This window comes from Drosophila eugracilis, unplaced genomic scaffold, assembly GCF_018153835.1.
Source record: "Drosophila eugracilis isolate 14026-0451.02 unplaced genomic scaffold, ASM1815383v1 contig_2155, whole genome shotgun sequence".
In the NCBI taxonomy this organism is placed as follows: domain Eukaryota; kingdom Metazoa; phylum Arthropoda; class Insecta; order Diptera; family Drosophilidae; genus Drosophila; species Drosophila eugracilis.
This window is the reverse complement of record NW_024573039.1, coordinates 692,154-706,697: the sequence shown is the minus strand read 5'-3', so window position 1 is coordinate 706,697 and position 14,544 is coordinate 692,154. Positions and strand designations below refer to the sequence as shown.

The 14,544-nt window shown below is 40.6% G+C and overlaps 3 protein-coding genes across 3 annotated transcripts; 1 reads left to right on the top strand and 2 right to left on the bottom strand.

Annotated features, from left to right (window-relative positions):
* Positions 1-2,471: 2,471 nt before the first annotated feature.
* LOC108110125 (vacuole membrane protein 1) lies at positions 2,472-6,888 on the bottom strand. Its single transcript, XM_017219031.2, has 5 exons — positions 6,768-6,888; positions 4,169-4,625; positions 3,833-4,114; positions 3,461-3,767; positions 2,472-3,258 (listed from the first exon to the last, which is right to left on the bottom strand). The coding sequence occupies exons 2-5, from the start codon at positions 4,600-4,602 to the stop codon at positions 2,749-2,751; spliced, it is 1,533 nt and encodes a 510-aa protein (XP_017074520.1). The 5' UTR covers positions 4,603-4,625; positions 6,768-6,888; the 3' UTR covers positions 2,472-2,748.
* Positions 6,889-7,636: 748 nt separating this feature from the next.
* Positions 7,637-10,926, bottom strand: LOC108110146 (gamma-aminobutyric acid receptor-associated protein). The gene is made up of 3 exons (XM_017219060.1): positions 10,647-10,926; positions 8,333-8,530; positions 7,637-8,266 (listed from the first exon to the last, which is right to left on the bottom strand). The coding sequence occupies exons 1-3, from the start codon at positions 10,734-10,736 to the stop codon at positions 8,189-8,191; spliced, it is 366 nt and encodes a 121-aa protein (XP_017074549.1). The 5' UTR covers positions 10,737-10,926; the 3' UTR covers positions 7,637-8,188.
* A 189-nt stretch (positions 10,927-11,115) lies between these two features.
* Positions 11,116-14,544, top strand: LOC108110145 (BTB/POZ domain-containing protein 9). Its single transcript, XM_017219059.2, has 4 exons — positions 11,116-12,026; positions 12,196-12,834; positions 12,951-13,397; positions 13,460-14,544. The coding sequence occupies exons 1-4, from the start codon at positions 11,421-11,423 to the stop codon at positions 13,973-13,975; spliced, it is 2,208 nt and encodes a 735-aa protein (XP_017074548.1). The 5' UTR covers positions 11,116-11,420; the 3' UTR covers positions 13,976-14,544.

Here is a 14,544-nt window from a genome sequence, read left to right as displayed (position 1 = left end):
TCCTTCTTTCAAGAAGCTAAAAATAAGGATGCCCTTTTGATTGTTTTCGTCCTTAGACCACAAAGTAAAGAATATAAACACATAAATTTCTAAAGATTTTCTCGATTGAAAAGGTTTAAACACCTTTGCTATTCACATTTTAATCCTCTTTTCAACCATTCAAATGTTTTCTTTAATTCATTTTTAACTTGTTTTATTCAGATATTTAATACAAAAATTCTTATCAAATTGCTTATAGACTAAATACAAGATCATAGTTAGCTTTAAAAGAGACTTATGGTCGGCACTGGAGAAAGGCTCGGTCTGTTTATCTCTCCCCCGCTCTCTCAGCCGCATGGTTTTCTCTCTTGCTTCCTCGCAACATAATTGTATTGCATACTTTCCCGGTGGGGCTTTTGTTGAAGGAGGATAATAAAAAACACTTCTTTAATGCGTATCCATCGACAAGAACCCGATTCTCGGTAAAAGAGTGCAGAATTCCATGCAGCAAGGGATTCAGAAGCAGAGTTCTAGCTTACAGAATGCCATACCAGCTGGAGCAGATAGAATTCTGCATAGATTCTGTTTGCCCCGAGGCTCAAGGTCCGTCTGAAATGCCAGCTCTCGTGAAGGATGCTGAAGTGGTGCGAAAACGTTGGGGAAGGTGCAAGTTTTACAACCGAAACGGAGGCTTTGCCCCTTGCTATGGCGAGGTGTATCAACTAATGTCAAAGGCGACAGGCGATTGCCGTGCCACTCACGTACATGTCCTGCGACTCCTGTCTCTGCCTCTGTCTGTCTGTCTATCTGTCTGTCTTTCGGCGTTGGTGTGTGTGTGTGTGCATATGTGTTTGTGTGCGTTGCGTGCATGTGGTTGAGAGGTGCCACACCCACCTAAGCCAGCCAAGTGGAATTTATTCAGCAATAACGGGTCTCCACTGTAGTACGGGACCAGTGGCGCCCCATTTTCTTTGACTGTGTGTCCATTTTAAATAAATGCTGACAGCTAAATGAAAATATTTAACGTACGTGCAAAGTTCTGGGGCGGCTAACATTTCGCACGTCTCAACCGTTTTGCCCGTTACCCTCTGTCCCTCAGTCCCATGCCCATCTCCATGTTCATGTCCATGTCCATCTCCATGTCCATCCAAGCAGGAGTGTGTTGTGTAGTGTTGACACTGTGTGACGGCTTTCGCCGTTTTTTTGCCGCTGGCAGTTGTCATCGCTGTTTGCCTTCCTGCCAGTTGTTGTTGTTTTTGTTAGCTGTAACTGTTGACAGGATTAGGCATTCAAAGCGCGTCCGCATCATCACCACCTCCCTTCCTGCCTTCACCGCCACGATTACATGCCAGCAGCGGCAATTGTCCTTCGAGCCGGATTCTAGAAGAGAGAGGAAGAGTGAGAGGACCGTAGCCATGGGCCAGTAGCTATTTAGCTTAATGAGTGCCAGCTTGATTTCGAGCTGTTAGCCAACTGTTGATAACGGATAACGGATTTTCTGGGTATCAGCCAAACCCGAGCAATCAACTTTGGTCCTTCCTCTCTTTTTCTTGATAATTCAACGAGTATTATCTTTAGTTTTTAGCCTTGATTTCCTCTGCTGCTAACTGATGTTATCTAGGTCTTGTGTCCATTCTGGTTGAGTACTGAGAAGTCTTTAAGGGTTTATAGCTGGATTTGGAATTTCTAGGAAAAGAAAAGTATTTGGTTAAGAAATTTTGAACTTGGATTAGCAAATTATAACTTGCTAAACTCTATTAGCTACAAAACTTAATATTAAAATCATATTTTAATGTTTCTTTAGATTCAATTTACCTGTTTAAAAGATTTTAAACTAATCAATTTTAAGGATAAAAGTTAGTTAGTTAAAGTTTGTAACTGAAGCTTATTATTTTCTATTGCCTTAAGTATCAAAATGTAGCTAATTTGTATAACTAATATATCTACTAATTTTTATTAGATTTAACAGCTTACCCATACTCTCCCTCTAGTTACGACTTCCGTTCCTTTTAAACTTTTTCGTACATTCAATTTACAGGCCTTTACTTATGTATCTAAAATGTATTATTCACTATTTTACTTTTTATTAATATTTATATAAGAGTTTTTTATTAATATTTGTAGTAAACTTCTTCAGCCAACAGTCAAAAGTTTACCCACATTTCCATTTATTGGCCCACTGAAATCCCATTTAAATTTAGTCATACAATCGGGTTTAATTTGTATATTCATATTTCATTTATTTTTCAGCACTTTTTAAATCTTTTTCATACTTTTTTATTTTTATTTTTTTGCGCTCCTGGCTAGATTTTATTTTGGGTTCTCTGTTTGCTCTGGCTTGTTTGTCTTTCGCAACAACTTTTGCAGAATTTACTTTTCATTAGGCGCGACTAGCTGCGTCCCACTCGCTTTCGCTAAAGCAAAAACGATATTCCGATGTTCACACAAAAAAAATTGCTAAGGTTGGTTGTTTTCTTATGTTTTTTTTTTTGTTTGTTTTTTTTTTTTTTTTTGTACATTTCTAAAATATATAATGTGTGGCTGCTTCGCTTCATCCGCATTTAGTTTGGTTCCTAATCTAGTTTACAAGGTAAATTTCCCTGGCTGTTTGGCCATCTCTTTCTTTCGCGGTCGCAGTCACACATAATATTTAATTTGACTAAGAGCGAAAGCCGCAATAAACAAAAATAACTTAAACGAAAAGGAAAAGGGTGATCACGGTGTCGGAACAAACACGATCAACAAAAGACATTCCCACCGAAACGATTTCTAGTCTCGCAAAGCTTTCTGCTTGCCGGTCTTCGCCTTGTTCGCCCCCGCCGACCGAGTAGGTGTGGTCGCAGAAGCTACTCCGCTCGCCGGCTTTTTGTGTAACCGCTTGTGATAGCTTTGGGCCAATGAGTTTACAATGGATACCACGAAATAGCACACCATTCCTATTACGAATGTCTCGAAAATCTTGGACAGCAAATTGCCCGAATCTCCCGTTCCAGTTCCAGAACCAGGCGCTCCACGTTGCTGCCGATGCAGACGCTGCTTCTGGTTGTTCAGGAAAGACTTGAACGGCTCCTGCAACTTATGGCCGAGCACCGGCAGCGAGGCCAACAGATCGACGGCCCGTTCGATCAGGGTCTCGTTGAAGGCGATGATCACAAAGATCTTCTGGATGTGCATCTTGATCACCGCTTTGCCAATAAGCGTGGCCCCGAAGAACGTCCAGAATGGCACCAGGAAGTGGCCACAGGTAATACCTGCCAGATCAAACAGGGGATTGGGAATCTGCAAGAGAGTAAATAATAGTTATTATCATATTCGTAGGCCAAGGTAAGGAAGATTTACGACTTATAAGAATATTAAATTCAATTCATACAAATATTCTTTTGAAAAGTTCTTGGAAAGTTATCACAAATCACTTTACTAGTGCATATATACATATATATAATCTGAAAAACCACGCTGGATAGCGATTTTCACCACTCACGCTTGCACAGGCTAGGATGCCAAAGAATCCAACGCGCTCCACCACTCGCTCCATGAACAGCTTGCCCTTGTCCATCAGACTGAGGTTCTTTTGGTGACGCTTAGCGTTCAGGGCCTCGAATTCGGCCAACTCCTCGGCATCCTCTGGATCGTAGCCGGAAAGTCTAGCCGCCTTGGCCATAAAGTACGGCGGCAGCTCGCCCAGGGCTGTGCCCGCTCCCCAGAGGAAGGCCTCCATTCGGACCTTAGACATAATGGACCAGATATTAGGCACCCGCTTGTCGTAGGGCTCTTCAGGACAGATAATACTATGAATTGACAGAAATAGTGGTAAGGACACTATAAACCAAAGGAAATGAACAAAACTACTCACTCATCTGGATACGGTGGCTGTGGGAATCGAAGAGAATTGCACTCATAGGCGGCCAGCGTGACGCTGGCTATGTGCGGCCCAAGGTAGAGCAGGAACGTGTGCAGTCCAGTGCCCAATCCCACCGAGGATAGTACACCCAGGCCGAGCCAATAGACAAAGAACCAGGTGTTCCGACGCACAAACTCGATGGCCAACTGGTGGGGGCCGTCTATTTTGTAAATTACGCTAAATACGATGCCTAATACTATCAGGGCGGCCAGCAGGATACGCTGCTGCAGCAGTCTGTAAATGATTAGGATTAATAAATGTAAGCTACTAAAGAAAATCCTAACTCACCTGGTGCTCCACGTCCTCAGCAATGCTGCTAACTCGAGACCACAGTACTTGGTGGTCTGCAGGGGTCGTCGCCAGAGGACCAACTGGCCACGTTCCGCGCGCTCCCGTTCGCGCTGTTTGTCTTTTTGGTTCTTCTTAGCCTTGCCAGCTAGCAAAGATGTGGCCGAGGAGCTGGTGTCCTGCATGCTGCTCCTGCTGAGGCTTGTACTGGAACTGCTGTTACTGTTGCTGGTCGATTTCGAGGACGTTGGGCTGTGGAAGTGGGAGTTTGACTGTGCCTTCACAATGCCATTGGCCGCCTGCCGTTTGTGGCTTTTGTTGTTGCTGTTGTTGATGTTGGTGGTACTATTGCTGTCTCCGCTGCTGTGCCGATTACCCTGGGCCACATGGCTACTGCTATTGCCGCTGCTCTCCTTTTTCGAGTGTTGTGACATTTAAGCGGTTGGCTTGCAAGCGGCTGTGTTTTGAGGAATAAAATAAAAAATATAAATAAATGAATGAACGCCCAATCGGTTATTCGAATCGGTTCTCAACTTTGTGACCGGTAATTTAATAAAAAATTTCAAATTTAGACCATCCGGCACACTCTTTCGAGTGTTTATTTGTGTGGTTGTAAACTAACGAAACCGAAAAGAAAAATGCCAGTTTGTGGCACTGATAAAATGATAAGCTTTGGCTGGCGCGGGTGCAAAGTGAATGTGCTACTCTAATTTCGTTTGGCTCTGTCGAGTTTGCCCTGATTTCAGTATGTTTGCGTCAATGCTCTAGCAGAGGGTACTATGATTTAGCCAAAGGCAAAGGTCCCACAAGTAGGCATCTAGACTGGCACTGATAAGGTGAAACTAAACTAATCTTTAATTTAAGCTTTAGCTTAAGGGTTTGAGATAAATTGACAATGTTTATCGAATCAGTATAGCTAGTAATCTTTGGAATCTGCTTTAAAGGATTAATTAACAAATGAAAAACTCATTAATTTAATTTATATTTTATTTTATTTAATACATATTTAAGCTCCTTCGGTAATAAATGACAACATTTCGAATTATATATTGATGATATATTTAACAATATACTTTTAAAAAGGGGTTACAAAAAACCCTTTTGATAAGCAAAACACAAATGTTTAGAATTCCTTTATTTTCCTAGTTCTTTTTTCTATTTACTCTGAAAATTTACTTACTGAGCTGCGTCAAAGTTACACAGATTTCTTAGAAAATATAAAATTATAGGTAAATACAGGCTAAAGATTGTTGATAGAGAAATCAAAACACACTATATGTGTGTATTTTACAAAATATATAAAATTTGAAAACAAAACAAAAACACTTCATAAAATAAAGAAATGTGTATAAAACCTATCTACCAATAAAAGTAATTTTTGATAGATTTATATTCAACAAAATTCAATTCATTCATCTTCACCTTTAAAAGATTTAAATACTACAAGTGCTATTTGATCTTTGATCATTATAAAATTCGTACCTATTGTTCCTATTTGATTTTTTAAGATTATTAATTCGTAAAATTCTTTGATGTTTTTTTTGTATAGTTGTCTTAACTGTAAATTCCCAAAAAAAAACAATTTTTCCCTTACAACTGCTAGTGTGTAAAACCTTCGGCTTGTTTGCTTTTGATTATTTTTCATACATTATGCGGGTTAGTTGATAGTTTTCTTAATTGAATTTGATTCCCTGGGAAAACGGCTTCAATTTTTCGGCAAACTAGCGGCGTGTGTTTGTGTGTGTGTGGCTGAGGGTCTGTTAGCGTAGCTAGCGGAAAAGCACAACAACAAAAGCTCCAAAAGCAGAACGACAGCGATTACAACAACAATTACGAGGGACGTAGCGTGCGATTATCATGCGATACTTGAGCACCAATAAAACGAATCCACATGCGCGTAAAAGCGGAATGGTGGGAGTAAGGGGGTTGTGGTGGAGGAGGGCTGAGAAGGCAAAGAAGCAGACTATCAGAATCAGAAGCGCAAAACAGAAGCGAAAAACAGAGACACAAAGACAACAAAAACAAGCTGAGTGGACAATAACACGACTGCTGTTGTTTCACTTTTCTTGTTTTTTTTTTTTTATTTTTTTGGTTTTGGTTTTGGTCTAGTCAGCGTGTTTGGCATAATTTAATAAGCGTTAAAATTGAGTTTTCAATGGCTTTAACTTATTCTCACTTAAACTCGTATTCTTTTTTCTCCTGTAGTGTGGCAAACGTTGCAGCTGTTTTTCTGAGGGAGTTCAAAAAACCCGAGGGGTGGTGGGTGGCTCTTGGTTTTGCGGGCGGAGTTTATTTTTTTCAAACCACCCCCAAACAACAACAAACCAGACAAGGCACAAAAATCAATTGCATTCACACATAATTCTCTCAACTACCACTTTTTTTGTCTTGACTTTGTTACTAATTTCCAACGTCACGAGTTACAACAACAACAAGGGCAACAACAACAACAACACTAGCACAGCAAAAACAAACAATTCACAGCAGTTACTATCTTTTCGCCCGTCTTTTTGCACCTTTTTTCGGGCTGTTTTGTAACTAGTCTGCTTTTATCCGGCTTTTTGGTTTTCTAGCTGCATACCAGGTGTATTCGATTTACCTGCTACTTTGACTGTCTGTGTTTTGGCTCGGCCCTACTGCACTTTGGCACGATGTTTCACATTAAACAGCGATTTGTTAATAATTTTAACTTTTCTGTGATACCAGATTTTCAAAAATCCTGCCTATCGGTTGGAATGTTTGTTTTGCGATGATTCGGTTCGAAGCACGGAGCAGTGTGACCGAATTTCGCCAACAGTGGTGCCCATAAAACAGCTGAATGGGCGCCAGTTTTTAAAATGGATAACAAGATGCTTTGTGGCGATAAGATTGCAATTAGTTGGCAAATGGTGAAACAAAGCGAATTAGTCACTGCCTAAACGCGTTTGTATTGTTACCATGGTGATCTGGCCATATGCCAGCAGTCATATATTTATCAAACTATCAACTATATATTCGAATTATATTTTTTATCTTCATAATTATCATTGTTAATGAATTAATTATAATTTATATATCCCAGATTGCTAATCAAGGTTTGATCATACTTTAACAGTTACTTTCTTAAGGTAGATACTAAATTTGAATTAATATGACTCATAAAACTATCAATTCAATATTAAGTTTCTAATTCAAATTCATCTCTATCAGAAGACATTAATAAATTATAAAGCATTTAAATCAATCACTGATTTTGTTCCTAACATACTAATAATACAAAAACCATAAACACATTGTGCAAACTCATTACATTTTTAAGAGATAAGGATTCATTGTTCTTTCAACAAAAGAAATTCAGTACGAAGTAACTTCTTGCTGACACTTATCTCTCCATCAGTAACATTTTCATGATAATATAAGCTAATGGCTACCTGAAACCAGATAACGTAAGAAAAATCCCACATTTACCCATCATAAACACTCAACATGTATATTTTTGTAGTTTTTGTTTATTTAATAATAGATTAATTACCATACACTTAACCGAGAGAGTCCTATTCGTAACCATACACACTAAATATGCACAAAATTTTGTTGTATTGTGAAAAAAAAAATGTGAAATCATTGAAATAAGCGAACAAAGTCAAGTACATGGTGCAATCGCACGGATCAAGTACAGCAATGGAAATAAGATGGGCCAAAGAAAGTTGTGTGAATAGATCTTGGGGGGGTTAATAATGGTAGGACAAAGCAGAGTTTAATTGAAATACTAACGCGTTTAGAAAAAATATATATATATAAAATAATATTCACATAACAATTCTTTTTGTAGTTTTCTGTTTTTTGTTTGATTTTTTTGTTGCCCTGGTGTTCAGATCATTTTTCAAGTTCTTTTTGGGTGGCATTTCCTGCGGTTTTTCTCAATTCGTTTAGCTAACTCGCCTTCCATACTTTAAGCTTGCATGCTAAACACAAAATATATTTTATTTATATATAGATTTCTGTATAGGGGGTTGTTTTCCGATGAAAACCGGAGCAAAGTTAGTTGACCCTGGCCATGCCGTAGACATTCTCATCGGAGTAGGCAATGTACAGGAAATAGTCCTCTTCGTGGTGTTCCTTTTTAGAAGCGAAAATTAAAAGCGTTAGATTTTCTTGAACTAAATACTAAGCGAAGGTAGTTACCTGGTACAGGGAGCCCATGGTAGCCGATGTTGGTGGAATGACGTTGTTCACAAAGAAGAAGAGTGCATCCTCGGGACGCAGGTGGATGCGCTTACGAATAAGGAAGTAGAACTGACCGACAGTCAAGTCGGAAGGCACCAGGTACTTCTTCTTATCCAAATCACCGATGCGCGCCTTGGGAGCCTTCTCGACGATCACCTGTAAGTATACGGAAAGTGGAGGGGGCAAATCAGGAGGTGAGTCCAAGTTGGTCGACTTAATTATTATGTGCACACTTTTCAGACCTCATTACGTGCCGAAAAATGTCCACATGTTTGGCTTAGTATGGCATTTGCAATTCTCAAAGTAAAACCAAGTGGCGTATGTGTGCTCGAATACGTGTTACCTTGGAATTCGATTATCTTACAAAAATTGAATTGAAATTTACAAAAATTTAAACTTTTTTCTTGGTTAACACAAAATACAAAAACTTGTTTAATTCTCAGGAATACAAATACATAACAGAATATTAAATTAAAGCAAATCGAGTATCTAAAAGGAGTTTTATTAATTGTTGAAAACGATTTTGTGTTTTGACAAAACAAGTTGGTATTGGAGAAAACAACAAACATAAAGGTGATGAATTCAGGGACTAGAATGAGTAATTTTGAAATTGCAGTGACTAATTTCGTGCTGCATTTAGTTATTTCGTTAGTTTTAACATGTAATTACTCAAACGTGTTTTTGTGATCAAAATATTCTGTTCTTCCTTCTTTTTTCTAAACAGCTTTGATTTTGCATCATATCTTTCATGTTTTGAATTAAAGAATCTGCATTTTTATCATTATAACTAGCTTCTCCATAAGCTAAAGCATCGTTTTTAATTATTAAACTACTTTTTGAAATCTAATTGAAAATTGAAATTCGTTCTTAAACTAGAATTTATGCTAGTTAAGTAGCCTAGGCAAACCGTTCTAGCCCAGGGCTTATTAGTTTGAAGTTAGCCTTTGGCCAAAAATATCGATAAACTGGTTTTGGCCAACTTTGGAACAGGAAGCGGGGTTCAGCCGAACATAATGAATACGAAATTAGCAAACTGCTTATCGCATTTGCTATCCCCTCCCACTATATCCCTCCCCCCTTGCATCAACCAATGAAATTCATTAGCGTCATTGGCCGAAATCAAGGTATTATGGTATGATATAGTACATACTATATAGAATTCGGATATATATGGTCCGACCAGCTGGCCTTGCCCCTCGCTCAGCTGTTATGTGATTTGCGATTTGGCACTTGTTCACTTGCCAAAAACAAACAAAAATAAACACTCGGACACGGGCAATATTTGGGGTGCATATATGCATATATGTATGTAGACCAAATCAAAATCGAAATCAAGAGCGAATATATTGCACTTCTCGTTGCTAATAGGGCACCTTCATCAGCATTTACTTTTTATTAATATTATATTTTGAAAGGAGTTTTTACTGATAAGGTGGTGAAATAGCAGAACAACAATAATGAAGGAGAGACACTCTCCTCTGTTGGTTTTATTTTCTTGTTTTCAGTGCATCTATGACTAATTCCAGTCGCAGTTTGTGTACATACATATAAGCGAAAACAAAACAAGTAGCTCTAGTGTGTATTAGTGAGTGACTTTTTTTTTATGCGCAGTACTCGCTCGTTTTTAAAGCAAACAAACGAAATTAAAATCAAAAACAACTGGTTGGTGCACAGAGAAAAAAGTCTAGCTTACTGATTTCAAATCTTTGTTTAGTTTATTTTTATATTTTCAGCTAAATAAATAAGCTTTCATCATTTCATTTACATAATAAACAATAAGTAATAGCATATATATACATTTTTCTTTCTGTGCAAAGGGAGGAAGTCAGAAGGGGATGGAGAGAGAAAGAGCGAGAACAGATGTAATCTAGCTCTGAAAAATAACAACACCTTAACAGCTGAGCAAGTGAAACGGATGCTTTGTTCTCTTTTTGTTTTTTTTTTCTTCTGTACATCTGTATGTGTTTGTGTGTGTGCGGGGGACAATTTTCATTTGAACTGAATTTGAGATTTCTGTAAATGTTTTCCCCAGCTGTAATGCATTATATGCAGTCTCTTTGCACGAATTTTCCCTTCCACCTGATGTGTAATTGTAAAAATATTAACAATCATCGAAATAACCAATATGCGCAGTATTGATTTTCTTCGGTACAAACAAAAAAAAAAAAAAAAAAAGACGCAAAACAAACGCATACACAGAAACTGGCCATACATACACGCACGCACATACATATACATATTCATTTATATATATACATATTCGAATACTTACGGGCACACGGTCTGGATATTTGCGACGGATTTTGTCGCCCTCAGCGCGACGCTTCTCGAAGGCGTGCTCCTCCTTGTATTGGAACTTCATGATTGTGATTAAAAGGTAATTGGCTAAGAAACGCAGCTTTTAGTTTTCACTTTTTTCGCTTTACTTTTTCAACAATGGCAAATATCGATGCGATGGTGTATGAGTGTGTGCGTCTTCGCTGTGGTTGTTTTTTTCGCTCTGCGTTTTTTCGACCTAACGGGCTGAAATTCGTATTCAGAGTGACCATTGCTGGACTGCTATAGCTGGATTGCAAATCGATGTTCTATCGATGCAATCAAAATATACGTAAGTCGTGGTTTATGAACTCGCTATACGTAACTATCGATATACATGTTATGTGTGGTTGCTGAAATCTGACTATTGATTGGCATGCAGATGATGGTAGGTGTACCCGCTAAAACTTGTGCTGCGTAGCTATCATTAGAATCTGCCCGCTTTATTCCAACCCAAAGGGGTCTGTATTCTCAAAATTTAATTGCTTGATGGTCCAGGGTAATTTTTCCAATTCGCCCACCATCCGAAATTGTTTTACGTACCACCCATTGTTCTTGGCGGGACGCAATTTTAAATTTAGTTTTTGTTAATTTCGAGACGGGACATAGTAATTATCAATTATCATTTCGGATATCGATATTACATCAGCGTAGACCACCTCTAGTAAATCAGCCGAAATAAATAAAGTAAAATAAAGCGAACGCCAAACCCAAAATCCCCGTTCCCAGGATGAGCAGTCAGGGACACCACAAAATGCAGGGGTGCGTCGGAATGCAAAATGCATTATCGAGTGCCTCTGGCTCAGGAGCGCGTCAGGACCAAGAGTTCACTGACGAAATTGACCTTGGCGATCGCTTCTCTACGGACATGGCACGACTTTGCATGAACGACCGTTATTCGGATGTTGAGTTCGTCGTAGAAGAGCAGCGCCTACCAGCCCACCGCGTCGTCCTTGCCGCTCGTAGTGAGTACTTCAGGGCATTGCTCTACGGCGGAATGGCAGAGACCACACAACGCCAAATCCCACTGGAGGTGCCGTTGGATCCGTTTAAAGTCCTATTGAGATACATATACTCGGGCACACTTCTTCTGTCCACCTTGGACGAGGACGCCGTCATCGATGTTCTCGGAATGGCCAATCAATACGGCTTTCAGGACTTGGAAATGGCCATCTCGAACTATCTGCGAAAGTATTTGGCCCTCAACAATGTATGCATGATCCTGGACGCAGCACGACTCTACAATCTTGAGGAGCTCACTCAGGTTTGCCTTATGTTCATGGACCGCAATGCGGCAGAGCTGTTGCAGCACGACTCTTTTAAGACCCTGTCAAAGGTGAGTCGACATCGCATTGATATATCTGATGCGCATTAAAGGGAAGAACCTAGCAAAAATTTTAACTTTTAAATGTACCAGAAAAGGTCAAATGAAATTTTGTTTTGGAAAACTTTTTGGTGTTGGCGAATAATAGATTTTGAAATATATAATTTTGCAATCATTCCAGGAATCGCTGGAGGAGGTACTGCGTCGCGACTGCTTCTTTGCCCCCGAGGTGCAGATCTTCCTGGCTGTGTGGAAATGGAGTCGCTACAATCCGAACGTAGACATCAAATCGGTTGTGAGCTTCGTGCGGCTGCCGCTAATGAACCTCGAGCACCTTCTGCAGGTGGTGCGCCCTTCGGGCATTTTGGACCCCGACAAGATCCTCGATGCCATCGATGAACGGAGCACATCAAAGACACTGCCCTACAGAGCCGCTCTATGGCCAGAGGAGAATGTGGCCACGTCCAAGTTTTTGTCGCGCTGTATCCAGGGCGAGTGCCGCACCGCCCTGCTGGACGGAGACGTGACCACTTACGACATGGAGCATGGTTATACGCGCCACTGCATCACGGACAGCAATGATGCCGGTATTGTGGTCGAGCTGGGAACGCTCTGCATGATCAATCACATCCGCATGCTGCTCTGGGACAGCGACAGTCGGGCGTACTCGTACTTCATTGAGGTATCTGGCGACCAACAGCATTGGGAGCGCGTGGTCGACTACAGCGATTACCACTGTCGTTCCTGGCAGTACCTATATTTCGCAGCGCGTCCCGTGAGGTTTATTCGCCTGGTGGGCACTCAGAACACAGTCAACCGGGTAAGAAAGTTTTGTTTTTTATTTTTGGTGGTATCCATTTTCTTGGTCAGAAATAGCCATCCTATTTTATAATTACTACAGTGCGTTAATCTTGATTTTAATTTTGGTACGACTAGGTATTTCATGTGGTGGGACTGGAAGCTATGCACACGGCCAAAGTACCGCGACTAATTGACCATTTTGTGGCGCCCAAGGCAAACGTGGCCACCATCGAGATGAGCGCCATTGTTACAGACGGCGTAAGTCGCACCCGTAATGCTCTTATCAACGGAGATTACGTGCGATATGACTGGGACTCTGGCTATACGTGCCACCAATTGGGTAGCGGAGAGATCGTCGTTCGTCTGGGCCAACCTTATCATGTCGGCTCTATGCGCCTATTGCTGTGGGACTGCGATGACCGTACGTACAGTTTCTACATTGAAACTTCGACAAACCGCAAGGACTGGCAGATGGTGGTGGACCGACGCAACGACAAGGCCCGCTCCTGGCAAAACTTTCACTTCACCCCACGTCCCGTGGTCTTTATACGCATTGTGGGCACTCGTAACACAGCGAATGAGGTAGATATTCAATGAGTTAAATACAATTTTTCATTTCGATAGTTAATAAACTTTTCCTTTAGATCTTCCATTGCGTGCACCTTGAGTGTCCCACCCAGGACAAGTGCTACTTAAAGAAAATTGCTGATATGGAGAAGGAGAAGAAAGACAAGGAACGCGATACGGATAAAACGGACAAGGCTGACAATGACAATATTGCCTCTACCTCTACGGGATCCTCGTTAGCTGCACTTACCGAAAGTCTTTCCCCATCTACCAGCAGCCATTGCGTTTTGAAGTCCACCCACTGGCCGCCACAGACACAGTCTCCCAAATCGGAGAAGACCAAGGAAAAGGAAAAGGAGAAGACTCCGTCCTCCACTCCGACGCTGCCGAGTCCACTTACTCCAGCAGTCTCGTCGCCTTCAAAGAGAAAGAGCCCAGTTGTTAGCCCTAGCACTAGCCCCAGTCCAAGTAGCAATCCAAGTCCGAGCACCAACCCAAGTCCAAGCCAAAGTAGAAGCAGAAGTCAGAGCGCTGAACCAGAACCGGAGCCAGTACCACCGTTGGTGGAGCTGGACACCAAGGAGGCGCGCTAAAGTCTGCTCTTGCAGATTACTATATTTTGTACTTGAAATACTCCTGTGGTCAAACTGTTAATCCCTGGCAGAGTGTGCACCCTGTTAGTTTCGCTTAGTTGTAGTTTGCAGGTCGTGCTGCTCTTGTTATCTAGTCCTTCCCAGTGCCCCCAGCTTGCGGGGGCTCCAAAACATTCGCATCGCTGATAGTTTTTGCGTTCATACCTTAATACGATATATAGTTACATATATATTTTTGATTTATATTGTGATCCAAACAAAATTCCTTTCGTTTGCAAGGCAGCAGAGTTATATTTATAAAATAAGCAATACCACTTAATTCAATGCACATATACTTATCGTGAATTCGAATCAGATTTCCGAGCAGCTGAACCAAAATTGTATACGAGATCCGATCACGGAGTCGGTATCTGTCCAGTCCATGACCCTAACCAAAACCTTATTATCCAGTTAATCCGCAACTCATAGTCTAGGCACTTCGAGCGGCCCAAAAATTAAGCTCTATTTATTAGGCAAGTTTTGTCATAGTTTATACTGCACCCAAATAAACACTAACCAAAAAAAAAAGA

Excerpts from the sequence above, each read along its gene's own strand:
- LOC108110125 (XM_017219031.2), bottom strand. The coding sequence starts at position 4,602 with ATGTCACAACACTCGAAAAAGGAGAGCAGCGGCAATAGCAGTAGCCAT. Across the intron at positions 3,768-3,832 it reads CAGCCACCGTATCCAGATGA|TATTATCTGTCCTGAAGAGC; the intron begins GTGAGTAGTTTT and ends GTCAATTCATAG. Across the intron at positions 3,259-3,460 it reads GCATCCTAGCCTGTGCAAGC|ATTCCCAATCCCCTGTTTGA; the intron begins GTGAGTGGTGAA and ends ACTCTCTTGCAG.
- LOC108110146 (XM_017219060.1), bottom strand. The coding sequence starts at position 10,736 with ATGAAGTTCCAATACAAGGAGGAGCACGCCTTCGAGAAGCGTCGCGCT. Across the intron at positions 8,531-10,646 it reads AATATCCAGACCGTGTGCCC|GTGATCGTCGAGAAGGCTCC; the intron begins GTAAGTATTCGA and ends GTATACTTACAG. Across the intron at positions 8,267-8,332 it reads CCATGGGCTCCCTGTACCAG|GAACACCACGAAGAGGACTA; the intron begins GTAACTACCTTC and ends GCTTCTAAAAAG.
- LOC108110145 (XM_017219059.2), top strand. The coding sequence starts at position 11,421 with ATGAGCAGTCAGGGACACCACAAAATGCAGGGGTGCGTCGGAATGCAA. Across the intron at positions 12,027-12,195 it reads CTTTTAAGACCCTGTCAAAG|GAATCGCTGGAGGAGGTACT; the intron begins GTGAGTCGACAT and ends CAATCATTCCAG. Across the intron at positions 12,835-12,950 it reads CTCAGAACACAGTCAACCGG|GTATTTCATGTGGTGGGACT; the intron begins GTAAGAAAGTTT and ends TGGTACGACTAG.